A 15,580-nucleotide genomic window follows, 5' to 3' on the forward strand; every position below is an offset into this window, starting at 1 on the left:
TTATACAAAAATAAAACAGATTATATTTTGATTTTTTGTCGAGTTTGAATAGAACTTTGTTAATATCATCATATCATCTTCTTTACGTTTTGCTTTTTTCGTATTTTGTTTTTTTGTTTTCGTTTATATCATCATAAAATGCACTTTATAAAAATATTAACAAAATTTATTGCAGGCAGTCCATAGTTAGTACAAAGTAACAAACAAATCCGAATTCAGGAATACCCAGAGAACTTTCTAAACTTTTTCGCTTTTCAATTAAATATGCTGTGCTCAATCATTATGTTTCTATTGTGTTTCGTGTGTGTGTTTTCAATATTCTCGCCAAATTGGTACGGGGAAACGAATTTCGGATTGATTTCGTTGAGTTTAAATGGTCGAAAACATACAAATACAAATCATACGTACTTATCATATGCATATCTATATTTATAAATGTACGATTCGTGTTTGCTCGACTTATTCAATAAATAATCGCACGTACATATAAAGTTAACGTAAATGTTCGTTAATAAGACTAATGTATGTATTCTCTCTCACAAAAGCAAAGAAAAAAATACCTCCAGATGTTAAAGGACGAAATTATGAAACAGATTGCTCCCCCGCCCCGCCCCGCTCCCACAAAAAACCCCATTGCCCAATCCCAAAAACCCGATCCCCTTTCCCATGCGTACAATAGTTGTTTGTTTGTGATGCTTGCAAAAGCCTATTTTGAATGTACAGTTTTAGTTCTATTTAAGTTTTGATTTCTTGGGAATAGCTTCTGATATTGTATCTCTAAGATGTACATTACACCGTCCTCGTCATCGTCATCCTTATCTTCATCATCAATATGACCCCCAGCATTCATAATTTAGCTTAATACAAAATCTACATGTTAGGCTTAATAATTATTCCGATGGTTTGACAAGACCCATCGCTTTGTCTCCAAACAACGGAAGTATGTCGGAGTCGTTAACAATTTCTTCCTGAATCACTGGACTGTCTGGATCCTCACAATGCGTCTTGAAAAAGAATCTGTAAGCAAATCCAATATATGTAAAACATCAAATAATGATATTAAATAATTGTACTTACCTGAAGTGTCCCCTTCGGGGCAGATAGTCCTTGAATTGGCGCAGGGTCGGCTGAGTACCGGGTATTTTTATTCTGTAAGGCACTGGCTCTTCACAGAATAAAAATACCACAACGGTTTCCGGCGGCTTGATTGGCAGTGGCGGTGGATTCGCCACAGCCTGATGATGCAAAGTGCCGCTGCAGCTGCTGCTGCCAAAGGAGGCGAGGGGTTGCTGCTGCTGCTGCTGTTGCACCATATGGGATTGCAACTGCTGTTGGGCGTATCGACGAACACGACGCGGCTCGTCTTCCAGTCTTCGTTTTGCCTCCTCCAATTTCGAGGCCGTGCTTGAACCAGAACGGGAGCTGAAGTTGATTTTATATTAATTAAATGTTAAACTGGGATATAAAACTTGGAGTTTACCTAGTCTCCTTGTATTTCATAACGGTATCAGCTGAGAACATGCTAATGCCGCTGTCTGTGTTCATTGAAGGCCATTTGTTTGTGAGCTTCCTAGAGCAGGAACTGGGATCGGGCATGGACTTTGAGTGCTTCATTGAGTGGCCACCTGTTGCGTGGTAGCAAAACAAACAATAATTAATTGCTTATTCATTTCAAAGCAAAGCAAAAGCGACTTACTCAAACTCATGGCACCATCACTGACCATGCCCGAGTCATGGGTTGCAGTGCGTCTTCTCGATGGTATGGGCGGGCAAGGTGACATTGTGCCAGGTGAGCGATGTGGCGTCTGATCCTTCCACACTCGCGACACATGCTGGTCCAGTATGTCTTGGTCGTTGTCTTCGTCCAATGCAAACTTCTCCCGTATCGCCTCGGCAAATGCACGATCACTGGCACTGGATCTTTCGTTGTTCGGTAGTGCAGCACCAGGCATTCGCTATAGATTTGAAAGAAGATGAGTATAAACCATCTATGTAGATAATATTCACAGCTCACCTCTAAACGTGCACGCTCCTCCAAGTCGCGTTTACGTTTCACCTCCTCCAGCTTAGGTATCAGCAAGGCCAACAGTTCGTTCTCCTTCAGCGGTCTGTGCTCGTTCGAATGTAGTCGTTGCGTTCGAGGTATAACCTAAGGATTAACAATACAATAATGATTACAAAACAAATTTCTTTCTCTTTCATTTGTCTGTTACCTGAAACGTGTTGGTCTCCTTATTCGCCATGGCGCTCTGACGTATGGCCTTGCTTTCAGTCGAACTGTGTCTGCGCTCTATATAGGGTCGGCCATCCCTGAAAGATGAAATTGAATATGAAGGCATTTTCAATACGATTGTTTTGTGCATCTTTAATCCCGCTTATGTGAGAGAGGGCAAACAACTCACATTGAACAACTGGACAGTGACATGGTATCAGAGTCGGTGCGGCCGCCGGAGCTAACGCTTGCCCTCTCCGAATCGACGCGTGAATTGGGTACGAAGGATGTGTTTGTGCTCGCAGTATAGACATAACCATGAGCTCTATATATACATGGCATATACGCATGCATAATACCGTTGGGGGGTGGGGCGGGGCAGCAAATGCATTCATAATTCATTCAGTGTTTTGATCCATGCAACAAATGCGGCGATATGTACATATATATATATAGTATATAAATTGTTGTTTTATGTGTGTGTTCCATGAATAATTACAAAATAAAACAAAGTCAATCACAAATAAATGATGATTAAAATCCAAAGTTGTTGTTGTTGGTTGTGTAGTTGAATGGGTTTTCGTTACGGTGAGTGTCACATATTGTTGGTCATGTTGGTTGTTGGTTGTTGGTCATGTTGTTGTTGTTGTGGTGGATTCGTGTAGGTGGAATCGTGCGTGCGTGCGTTTTGTTTGTTTGTGGTGATCATAAAAATATGTAAATAAAAAAGAAATCAATAAAAAACAAATTAACACAAGAAATCAACAAAGATATGTCATTAAAATAGAAATTAAACCTATGCTGTTGTAAAGTAATTAAACTTAATTTAGTTTTTCGTTGACTAAACTATAAAAAGTTGTCTTAATACTAGTAAAAATTATACCGACTAATTAAATATTTAAACAGCTTGGCATGCTAATGAATTGGTTATTAAATATACATAGTTATGTACTATAAAATGTAATATTTGTAATAAGATTTAACTGCACATTTAAAATTTAATTTAATAACTTAAGAAATCAGAGTGTACTTCTTAAAATTGTATTACAATGTTAACTACAAATTCTTTAAGAAATTAAAATCAATAGGTTCTTAAAGTTGCTTCAATAATATTATAAATTAGATCTGTATAAAACTAGTCTTTCTTCGCTAAGAACATGCATTCCAACTATTATAAAAAAAACTATATTTTTTCATTACAAAACATATGGTAGAGATCAATGTAGACTTGGATATCGTATTACATACCCGGGAGGTCTAATTTCCAGTCTTCTTTTTTGCGTGGCTATCAAAAGATCGCGCGTGAGTCGCATTGGGTAATCAATCTGGGCCCGTCCGCCTTCGACTTGCACCTTCTCGAAGTCATCGCACAGCGACAATTCCGAATCCTCGTGCAGCGTGGGCAACGTGGAGCTGCGCGGCAGTGTGTCCGTGGCACTAATCGAACCACTCGAACTGGCGGACGTGGATGGGCCATAGACACTGCCGCTGGCGCTGCAAGTGCCGGCGGGCAGAACATTCCCGCTGCTCACTGGTAAATTGATGAAGACGCCCGGCGGCATTGAAGCACCGCCCGCAGTGGTGACCAGCAATTGCTTGGCGGTTGCCGCCGGGAGAGCACAGGCGCCGGTGACGCTGCCATTGTTGCTGCCACAACTGCCGCCGCTGCCGCTGCTGCCGGCGCTGCCCGATGCGGTGGTACTGAAGCGCTCCTGCACCGCAGACATTTGCTGTATGTACTGTATGTACATCTCGGAGCAGAGGAAGCTGGGGTAAATGTTGTCGCGTATGGTTGTCTCCACATGCTGCTGCATGGGATCGTAGATGTGGGGACTAAGCGGGATCTCATTGTTTTTGATTGCCTTGATTTGAGTTCGCAAATCATCGGAAATGGACAGCTGGCTCTTACGCAAAAATCTACAGAATAGAATATATATATTATAGAGAATAGAAATAGTAGTTTTAATTTAGAGAACTTACCTATAAATGGCTCCGATGATTTGCTTCACCTTCTCAGGATCGGTCTGTTGCTTGAGACCTTCGCAGGCAAAGTAGAAATTTAGATGATCATTGTAGGCGGGCGCCTCCTCCTCGACATACTTCTTGAACAACTCCACCCCATCGCGATCCTCGAGCAGATGGTTAAGCGTCCGCGCCCAGTTCAGATAAGATGGAGGTGAGTTCTTTGAGGTGTCTATCACCCCTTCGGTCATCTATCGATTAAATTGAGGAACGTAAAGCAATATGACAAAAAAGAGAATCTTAATTCTTATTACAATACCTTTTTAACTCGGCTCTCTTCTCCGGGTACAGGTGGTCGTGGCCCACTACACTCATTATCATCATGTTTCCGGAGTCCCAATGGATGGCTCATGCCACTTTGAAATTCGCTCGCTTCTCTCCTTTTGGTTGGCCAACAGTCAAGCCGTTGTTGTTGCTGTTGTTGTCGCGATTCGTTTTCAGTGTTTGCTAAATATTTTAACTAACTTTTTGTTGCTTTTTGCTTATCGTTAACTTTAAATACAATCAAAGGTTTATCATTTAACTTTTAACAAATCACAAACGCCAGATATTTTAAAAATATTTGGGATATGGAAGATGTTCTTGGTGTATTTCGTTTGCGAATTTGGAAGGCAGTTAGACAAGGCCTGAAAAGGAGCATAAACAAATGGAAATGAATGTTAGAATTATGTTATGTATGAAGAATATTTTGTAAATACTATGTATAATTTATTATGATTCAAATAATAATTCAAATAATTCAAACAAAAATTTTAATTTTTTTTTTGAGTTATATATATTTTTTTTTTATAAGATATCCTCTTGATTATTATAAATTTATGTATTATATGATTCCGAAAATCTATCATTATTAGTGTTGTTTTTAAATTTTATTCATCAATTTCTTAGATCTTACACTAATGTGTATTATTATTGATTTTGTTATTTTCTTTTTATAGTATAAGATTACTATTTTAACTGTAAACAAATTATAGGTATTATTGAACATTTTAAATGATCTACAATTGGTTAAATTACATTCTTTAAGCTGTTCCCTTCTTATGCAAATTTGGATTGTATTTTGGAATATTTTATGTTAAGATGTTGTTAAGATGTTGGTGAGTTTTATATTATTTTTTGTGTTTTATAAACTTTGTTTAATAATTGGGTTATTATTAGGTTGCTTAGCTTTAATCAAATTATTGAATATTTGAAATTCTTGAAATGTTTGTAATTTGCATTTTTTTGTTCAGTTTTTTATTTATTATTATGCGAATCTTATTTTGAAATTTTGAAATTGAAATTATTGTGTAATTTGTTATAAATTGGTTTATTATTGGACTGAATTCTATTTATATATTTTGTATTATATTATGTATTTTATTAATTGGCTTATTATTGTAGTAATTAGGCTGCTTTATCGTTTTAATATCCTTTCAATTAGTTGTTAGTTTAATGCTCTATTACAATAATATCTTTTCAATTAGTTATTAGTTTATAATTCATATTCATACTCTACCCGAAAGCACAAAGTCGGTTCTGCAACAAAAGCTGACACAAAGACTGCAACTGGAGAAGTGCAATTTGATTGATTGATGAAGCGCGCCAAAGGACCTTCATTAAATTAATTGCCGTGCTCAATTGTCGGTTAACTTTGTAACTGGGCGCCAAGTGGGCGCCCAAGTTGCCCAAGTTGCAAGTACGTTCGATATAAAGGGAATAACAATCTTAACTTTAGCAGTTAGAAATGTACAGCACTATGTACATACATACATACATACGAACATATATATAATTTGATTTCTAAGAAATTGAACGTCGGCGGCCATTTTGAGAGCGTTTTTGATTGGTTCGTAATATCGACCAATACAATATATGGCAGGGCACATGGTGCACATGGCAAATGGCACATGGCATGGGCAAAGGGAAGGACAATAATCCATTATGTACGAAATTTGAAAATGGAACGCACACACAAACACACACACACACATAAAGAGAGAGAGCGAGCTCAAACAGGGGTCGGTTGGCATTGCTGTTGGTGGTGAGGTGGTTGCTGATGATGATGATGGTGGCTGCTGCTGTCTGACGCGCACAAAAATCAACAATTCCTTCTTTTTTTTTCGTTGTTGTGCTGCCGCAGTCAAAGCAACAACTACAACTACAACTACAACATGAGAGCGCAGTGTCGCCCGCCGAACAACAGAGCAACGACAACGACAACTACAACGGCAACAACACAATCACAAAGCAGCAGCAACAGCCCTTCCCAGCCACACACACACACACACACACACACACACACACAGAAACACACTAACACAGAGATAAAAGCGTAATAAAGGGGATGAATGTCTGGTGCGACGACAACGACAACGACGACGATGACTACAAAGAGAGCGCCGCCAGAGCCAAGGAAACTCATCAAAAACGCCATTTGCATAGCACTCCATTACAGCCAAAAGAACAAAGAAAAGCACAATTAAAACGCTCAACACACAGAGAACACAGAACCCAGAACAGAGCGCAGTGCAGCAGACAGAGATGGCATCATAACATTGCCTGATACGTGTCCTGCATCCTCCCACACATAGTATATACATAGATATATACCCTAGGCATCCGCTGGCCACTTGAAGTCCCCTCTCTCTCGCTCTCTTTACTGACAAGTTGCGGCACCCGACAGTCAAAGCAAAAAGGAACCTATTGAAAATGCGCGAAAGGCGCCTCCTTGAAGCCTACTCGCGAAATGATGAGCAAAAAAACAGAAAAAACAGTAAAAGAGAAGAAAACAAACAGAAAGATGCTAACCAAATCCGGAGACGCCTCATAAATGCCGACAACATCAAAGATGCAGTTGGCTTTTAATGGCATAATGCCTGTTTCTAGTGCACTAATGCAACAAGGCTCCAAGATGCCGGCAAAGCTAAAGAACAACTCCTCGCTCCTTGCTCCTCCCCTCCTCTTTAGGTCACTTTATATAAAGCCTTTTTAAGAACTGAGGAACAAAAGTTAAATTCAACTAAAAAGCTATTCACATCATTAAGAATATAATTCTTTTAAACTTTAGATAATTCTTATTGTCATATGTTATCAGAAAAGTGTCTTATATAACATAATATAAATGCTTATTGACGCCTTGGGATTCAAATAAATTAATGAATCTTCTTTTTAGAAAAGAATATTATATAAACCCTTTTTAAGAACAAAAGTTAAATTCAACTAAAAACTTTTCAAACTATTAAGATTTTAATCCTTTTAGACTTGAGAGAATTCTTGTTGTAATAAGTAGTCTTTTCAGATAGAATTAAGTATAAATACTTATTGACGCATCAAATAAATTAATGAATCTTCTCTTTAAAAAAGAATAAGTAGTCTTCTCAGATAGAACTAAGTTCTTTTAAAACTACACACATGAGCTAACTTTGTTTATAAAACTTTTTTACTGAGAATGAAATTCTTAAAATAATAAAGTAAATAATAATTTAAAGAACTCAAGTTGAATTTACGATGTGAGATATATAAAATTTATCATTTATCGTGTATTAGATTTTAGCTTTCGATCAAATATATTAAATTTTATTTCCGAAATAGAATAGAAGATTTATTCAACTTAAAACAGTAACTAAGGATTTTAGTGGAGAAATTATTAAGATGTCTTGAAGATAATATAGTAATATAAATTCCTCACAGAAACTAAAGATTTAATGGAGTACATATTAAGATACCTTAAGAACAATAAACAATATTTATAAAACTTGAACTTCTTCCTCTCCATTTCCTAATTTTAATGATCTAAAACATCCTACAAAGACGGAACAAATGAAAACGAAATTCAATAGCCTTACCCGCATAATCTTTAATTCATCACTTTAAAATTATTTTTCAATCCAAATTATTATGCTAAAGTTAGAGAAGTGTCTTATTGCTTATAAACGTGAATGGAATGTTTTCGACCTAATCAACGAATGACTTGAAAGACGAACTTTTTTCTTAATTCCATTAAATTTAGTTTAATTTAACATATTGAAAACATTGTGTATCCAGTCTGCTGACTAACTATGTGAAGAGTAAACTATTAGATAGCTCCCTAACATTTAAACTACAGCATTTTTTGGGATATACAAGTTATATCAAAAAGAAACAAATAACGATGGTAGAAACGTTAACTGGATGATTTAAGTATTACATTTTAGATTAGCTTCAAATATTTTAATAAGTTTGTAGCAAAAGTTTTATTTAATTTGGATACACAAACATTAGAATCAAACACAGAAAACTACTATTAATGTTTAAAAATAAATTATTTTAGTGCCCGTGTCTAAAATGTTCTTGAATTTCAAATAAAATCTATGGAAAACGTAATTTATTGTGGAGTTTTCGATTGATTTGTAAGCGAGGCGAATTAAATGCGATTTAATATCTAAAACACAAGTATCAAATGTAATTTGTCGTTAACGATTTCAAGAAGCTACTTCATAATGGTGAGATGAGCACAAAATTGCAAACTAATCAAGTGCGAATGGCATGACGGAAATTATTGAGGCACTTGAAGAGAAAATCGCTTTATTAAATTTGTAGAAAAATATATTTGTAGAAATTATTAAAACATAATGTGAACTTATTGTGGCATCGATTTCTTTTGTATCTTAGTTCCGAATGGATGAATGCCAGACAAATATAACAATGTGCCTTAGGGGCAAAACCGAGGGATATTCCCTCGACAGAAGATTGAGGTACGAACAATTGCATTATCCCTATTAAATGCTGAATGCTTCGCAGGATAAATGCCTGCCAGCCTACAAATTATGAGTTCATATATGATTGACAGGCCAGACTGCCGAACCCAAACCTTGGCGCATAATAGAGTCTCGAAAGAATAATACAAAACGCGATGCCGAAAAGGATAATTGCGAGCGTATGTCGAAGAAACAGACTTCAGGATACTTACGCACCTGATTTTGTATCTTGGATTGAAAGATGGAATACTCAACGTGACACAAAACACACATTTGACAATGGCAAATTTCGCAGGTACACGACAATGCAGCTTAAGGTGCAAAACTCTTGTTGACAGAACACGCTGTTAAAATGATGTTCGAATGTTGAATGTTTAGCACGAGTCACGAAAATCCATTGACAAAAGCGAGGCAACGGCACAAAGCTAAAGAGTCAAACTGAATCCTGATGCCGCCGTCGCTGTCATCGTCGCTGGCTGTCGCATCCCAAGCAGACATCCACAGAGTCCACTACAAACACACCCCAAAAAACAAGATTGTTGTACATAGGGAAGTTCGTTGTAGAAGTATATAATCATTGAATTGTACTTCTCTTCTTAGTTTTATTTTCATAATTTTTATGTGGGTGGGTTGCACACAATTGTTGCATGCTAAACTGCAGATTAATGCGTCGTTTTTGGGAATATTATTGAAAAATGTTGGCAATACTTGAAGCTCCCCCAAAAAGCAGTTGATGATGACTAAGTCGAAAGCTGCCCACTTGGCTGCGAACTGAGCCGCTTTTCCCTGACCGTCCAACATAAGGATGCTTCATGTACAACGACAACAACAATAAGCACGTAAGAAAGTGTGCTCGACTTCGAGATACCCGCTAACTTTATTTGAAGTTATAAAAGCCTCATATAGGGTAAGAAATTTATAAGACTTTTAGCTGGCAACATAATGTTGTAAAGAGCTTTAAATTTTAAGAGATTTAATGGATTGTCAGAGATTATATAGGGTGTCATAATATTCTAGAATTTAACTTAAAGTTTAAGATCTTTGACAGATAAAATATCGTATTTAATAGGTTCCTAATTTCATAAATTTAATAGGTTGTCTAAGAATATATAGAACTCCACTTACATAAATTCTTTAGCTAACTTTATTCAATATGTGCTTTTCATAAATTTAAAAGGCGATCAAAGATTATATGGAACTACACTCATTTTTAGTTGATAAACTAATATTTGGAAGGTTCTTAACTTAATAGATTGTCTGGAAATTGGTAGAGTTTATATAGATTACAATTCCTATAATTTAAGTATTAAACTTCAATCATATTTCAAGGCGTAGTTAAAATATAAATTCAGCTCGATCATTAAAAAGAATTTAGCTCCAAATTAGTGAGCCCCAACTTATACTATTCTGAAGATTAGATGTTTTTAGAACCTCAGACAGATAAGCTTGCCAAAAATAAATAAGATGATTTCTTCGATTGTCAAAGATTATATACACTGTATACATGATTCTTAGCTGAAAGATTAATTTTTTCAAAAAGTTTTCTTTTTAAGTTTAATAGATGGTTTAGAAACTGAGATTATATAGATCGGAATTCTTATAATTCCAGACTTCAATCCTATTTCAAGGCATTTATAAACGTAGTTAAATTATAAATCATGCTCAATCGTTAAAAATAATTCTGTCTCCAAAGTGGGTAACATCAACTTATAATTTCTGAAGATTAGATTTATAGACAGAGCTCCTCTAGAATACATATGATGAGAGATGGTCAGAAATGCTTCCTGCTGCTTTAAGCTTATTTAGTTAACAGTTAGTCGATAATACTCTACCAAGACTGTGAATAGCGGGTATAGGAACAACAACAACAAGTACAAAGGATGTTCTTTTGAAAGTGTCAGTGGTTGCGGCACAACTGTTTGTGTGTGCGAACGAGATGCCACTACGGAATAGGAGTCATTGTGTGCCTGGCGAACCAATATGCGCAGGTCCAGAGCCCCTTTCGCTCGTACATAATACAAAAAAATGGCAATGGGAATTGGTTGTTGTGTGTGGAAATGGAGGCAGAAGCAGCAACAGTAAGCAGGGGGGAAAGGAAAACAAATCCAAAGCACGTAGTATTATACAATTCGAACGTTATATGTACTTGTACAATGGATTGGGTAGAACAAGAAGAGGGTTGTTATTACCCCCCAGGCCATCTTTATATAGTTTTAAAAAACCTCCCTCAAAGCCACTCAACCCATTCGCTATTGCAGAGTTAAACTCAAAACAAATATGGAAATTATTTTCCAATAAGTTTCAAAACAATGAACCGCCAGAGAGAGGCTCCGAGAGGTGCTCCCCGCTCCCCGCTCACCGCTCCGACCGTGCTCCGAGCTCGAGAGTCTGCAATTAACAGTTTGTTTCTAATGAGGTTAACGGCAAATAGTCGTCGTCGTCGACGTCGACCGCCATTGCGCTCAATGCTCAGAGTCTGATTCAAGTCTAGACTGTAATAATAATACAGAAAAACTGGGGGAAAATTATCGTACTTGCTCTCTCTCGGCCGCGTCCTCGCACATGGCACCCATTGACCTTCGTAGTTCTTCTGTTTTCACAATGTCGATAGTTCAACTTTACCTTTGAAAACATTGCATAGTTAGTTGCACAACGACAGCAAGTGCAACTTTAGTATGTTCTTTTTTTCAGTTATTTAATTAGGAAAACTGAGATTCAAATTGATCATTTGAAAGTTAATTAATGGATAAGTATATGAACTTTTTGTCAGTTGAACACCATATTAAATGCAAATGATTAAAAAGATTATGTAGTTCTATTCACCAACATTTCCTTTCTTTGTTTATAAGAAACTATAACTAATTATTGGATCTTGGATAGTTCATTACTGTGGTGCCTATAGGAACTTTCAATTTTATTTATAAATTATCTGAATTGTATAAATTATGAAATCAAACTTAAAGTGATTTAAAATATATGTATATGCAAAATTTTATTATATTCGAAACGCACAATAGAATTTCTTTTAAATTTCTCTACAAATCGAACATCATCCAAATGACAACTGATCTTCACTTATTGTTATATAATGCTTTTATAGATTATTTTTGAATAAATGCATAACACAGAAATGGAAGTGTCTTCTGTGATTGTTCTATGTGCATTGATCGATACATAGATGCCTAAATTCAGATACTTTTCCTTGTATAATTTGCTATATATGAAATAATTTACTTACATGAGTAATTCGCATTAAGATTGTGTGGATAGTAGGAGATCGTGGGATTCCAAAAACTGCAGTTTCTGTAAAAGAAAAGTAAAATATATTATTTTTAATTCAATATTCAATATGTACTTATGATATACATTCGTATATATTTCATTAGATTAGTTTCAATACCTTTAACAATTATGAGTAGTCTACAAAATAATTCTACAAATATGTGCGTTGATGGGATAATCTGCAGATGGTACGAACAGATACTAGAACAATAAAATCTGATATATCTTATTCCTTCCACAGTCAGCTTATTGAATAATTGCTCTGCTTACTTTCATTGCGCATTTCTAGCATAGTCAAGAAGGCATTATACAATTGAATTGGTTAATCTCTCAGATAGTTCCGGAAATCTCGTATAACAATCTTGTAGATAACGATCAACCATCTACAAGTGAGGATATATTGAGATTTTTAGTGATGATGCAGCCTTCGCTATTTGCCCTTTTTTTCAAAACTAAACAAAAGGTAATCCTAAATAAATTCCATTGTTACTTTAATTAGAAATTATTGGGAATTTTAAAGAAGTTTTATAATCAGAGTTAATAAATCATCCCAGAGTAAATTTCTTGAAATGACTTCATAGTATATTTACTTTTTAAAAAATGTTTTCCATTAATATAAAAGTATAATTTCCTTCTGAAGCATAAGTTAAAAAATGCAGATACTTTTGTATTCAATTATCTTGATATCCACTTCCGAATAAAAGTTTAAATATTAATAAAGAAAATATCAAGTTATTCCAGATTTCTTACAATACTTTTCTCGACTTTAAAAAACAAGGAGTGATAGTTATTAAGGTACTTCAAATTGCAATCAAATAAAGTATGTAATAAAATTGTTTCGGCTTGAAGTGAATTTTTTGCTCACTGCACATCAAATTGAATAACCCTTATGAATGTGGTTTGAAACTTCTCAGTGAGATATTTTTCAAGGGTGAAAATTGAAATATTTTTCGCACGAATAAATTTCGCCTTAGCAAAAACGCAATGATTGAGAATATTTCACACACGTAAATTGCTTATTAAACCATGCAACCTAAGAGTTAGCTCTTGAATATTGCAATAGAATTCATAATCTAATATTTATGGAGATGTGAGAGGGTCTAGTGGAAATATATTGTACATAAATATGAAAACCGATTAGGTTTTGCATTTATTTAGAATTTTACGTTGCTTTAAAGTCAAATACGAGTATGATTTAAATTAACTAATTCTTGATAAATATATATTTTCTACCAAGTTCATATATTCCACAATATGAAAAAATATACAATCAAAAATAATGAAATGTATACATATTTTAATTTTAACAATGTTTCAAAATTAAACAAATGTAAATATATGTATAGACGAATCTAATCTAATTTTTTTAATTTAAATTTGATCATTCTTTTATATTTTAATCATTAAAAAAACCTCAATTACTATAGATAGATTACTCAAAATCTCCCTTGACTATTAATTTAGGAATTTTTCAAAGTCGCCAATCTTAAGATTGGCCAACTTTAAAATCTTATTAGTATTACTTTTTTCGCAATTGCTTGAATGACTTGAAAGTTAACATTTTAATCTACATTCTTCACTAAGTAGATCCGAAAGAATTAGTAAACTTAAACCTAAACTGCTAACATTAAATCGTAAGTTTATTAAACACTTGAAATTTATGTCTTCTTTCCGATATCAAAAAAATGTAAACAGCATTGATGCTTATAGGGATTTAATATTAGCATACAATATTTAGTTTTCAATAAGATTTACGAATTTAACTACTCAAAGAGCATTAAACTGAAGTCTGGATAATATATTATGAAGAGAAAATAGTGAATTATCAATATGTAATAAATTGTACTTTTGTGATATGTTCCTTAATATTGAAATTCTTAAATCACCTCAGCATACGTTCAAATCAAAACATCTGTATTGGATACAATTTTGTACAAAGGAGCGAAGAGACACACAAGTTATGAATATAAAAGATAAAAAGCAGGCTGTAGGCTGTAAATTGATTTAAATATTTACCTTTAAATGATTTGTAATTGAATTGAAGCTCATTTAATGCGGTTGATAGTGTGTGGCCCTCGTGCGTAGCAAATGCAAATACGTTGTTGTTGTTGTTGTTGCTGCTGCTGCTGCTGTTGCTGATGGTGGTAACGACGAGGTGGGTTTGGACGGGAGTAATTTTATTGTTGCTTTTGTTGCTGTTGCTGTAGCGGCTGGACGTGATTTCGATGGCAAATTCGATGAGGAAGTTTTCATTTTGATTTAAATGCTCAACGAAGAAGAAGAATTCGTAACTATTCAATAATTTGTTTGGAGGGGCGCGGGGTAAGAATTGCACAAGTAGATTCAGGTCTATGAATGTTCAACAAATGTGCCCAATATGCAACGTTATTATAACGTTAACGTTTCAGTTCAAACGTAAACAACAAAAGAATGTAACAAGAGTAAGAGAGAGGCACGAAAACGGCAAATGGCGACAAATTAAATGCTAAACAAGGCTTCTTATATATTTTTGACGACAGCAATTCCAGAGGCAGTCGCCGGTTATTAATATTATGTTGCTTTTGTTGTGGGTTTTTCCTTTAGCACCAGGCGCGGACGCGGAATCTGATTTTTTTTCTTATTATTTTAGGTGGTAGTTGCGATTGTCTTTGAATGCATCCTCCTTGAACAATTCACGTTTTTGCAATTGCGGACGTATTTACAATATACTTAAATCACTTTTGGTGGACATTCCATCAGTATATTTTCGCGTTTCACTGTGGCAGGAGTTGGAGAAGTCGAGGCAAACTCCTCTGGCAGCTCTCTTGGCCAGAGAGAACGCAGTGGAAAAATCGTAATTTAAAGCATTTTTCACTTTCAGCTGCACATTTTGGCAAAAGAACCGAACAATCGTCGTAACTCTAACTAAAACACTATTTGTCACTTAGCTGCACTTGCTATAATGTATATCTCTTCTGCTGTTGCTGCTTCTTTCAAATTTTATTTATTTATTTTGTGTGTTCTTTTTTTGTGTATTTGTATTTTTGTTGCCTCGGTCCTGCTGCTGCTGCTTGCTGCTTCTTTGCTGTTTGATTTTTAATGGACGTTCAGTTAGTTGCTTTGTGTAGTTTTAGAATTGTAAATGTTTCAAGCGCGAGCACACGAGCATCATCGGTTCATTGTTATTGAATTGAATTTATAACAAATGTAATTTATCTATTAGCAAAACAAAATATTTCGAGGCAATTTTTTTTGTTTTGTTAGCCACTTTTAAGGTTAGAACCAGCGTGACCGCAACTTCAATTCCAAAATATACTATTTTTTTGCGAGAAAAATATAATTTTCAAAAATATGTAGGGACACACTT

At 35.1% G+C, this 15,580-nt stretch overlaps 1 protein-coding gene across 2 annotated transcripts; it reads right to left on the reverse strand.

The window, feature by feature from the left end:
• Positions 1–55: 55 nt before the first annotated feature.
• On the reverse strand, positions 56–15,505 carry LOC132787352 (axin). Of its 2 annotated transcripts, XM_060794351.1 has the most exons (12): positions 14,251–15,504; positions 12,191–12,255; positions 4,494–4,860; positions 4,193–4,425; positions 3,461–4,129; positions 2,403–2,537; positions 2,214–2,310; positions 2,015–2,149; positions 1,697–1,955; positions 1,481–1,625; positions 1,078–1,422; positions 56–1,017 (listed from the first exon to the last, which is right to left on the reverse strand). In XM_060794351.1, the coding sequence occupies exons 3-12, from the start codon at positions 4,584–4,586 to the stop codon at positions 891–893; spliced, it is 2,238 nt and encodes a 745-aa protein (XP_060650334.1). In that variant the 5' UTR covers positions 4,587–4,860; positions 12,191–12,255; positions 14,251–15,504; the 3' UTR covers positions 56–890. The 2 variants fall into 2 exon arrangements, with proteins under 2 accessions (XP_060650334.1, XP_060650335.1); XM_060794352.1 differs by lacking the exon at positions 2,403–2,537 and having other exon boundaries at positions 14,251–15,505.
• Positions 15,506–15,580: the final 75 nt, after the last annotated feature.

Source organism: Drosophila nasuta, chromosome 2R, assembly GCF_023558535.2.
Source record: "Drosophila nasuta strain 15112-1781.00 chromosome 2R, ASM2355853v1, whole genome shotgun sequence".
Taxonomy (NCBI): Eukaryota; Metazoa; Arthropoda; class Insecta; order Diptera; family Drosophilidae; genus Drosophila; species Drosophila nasuta.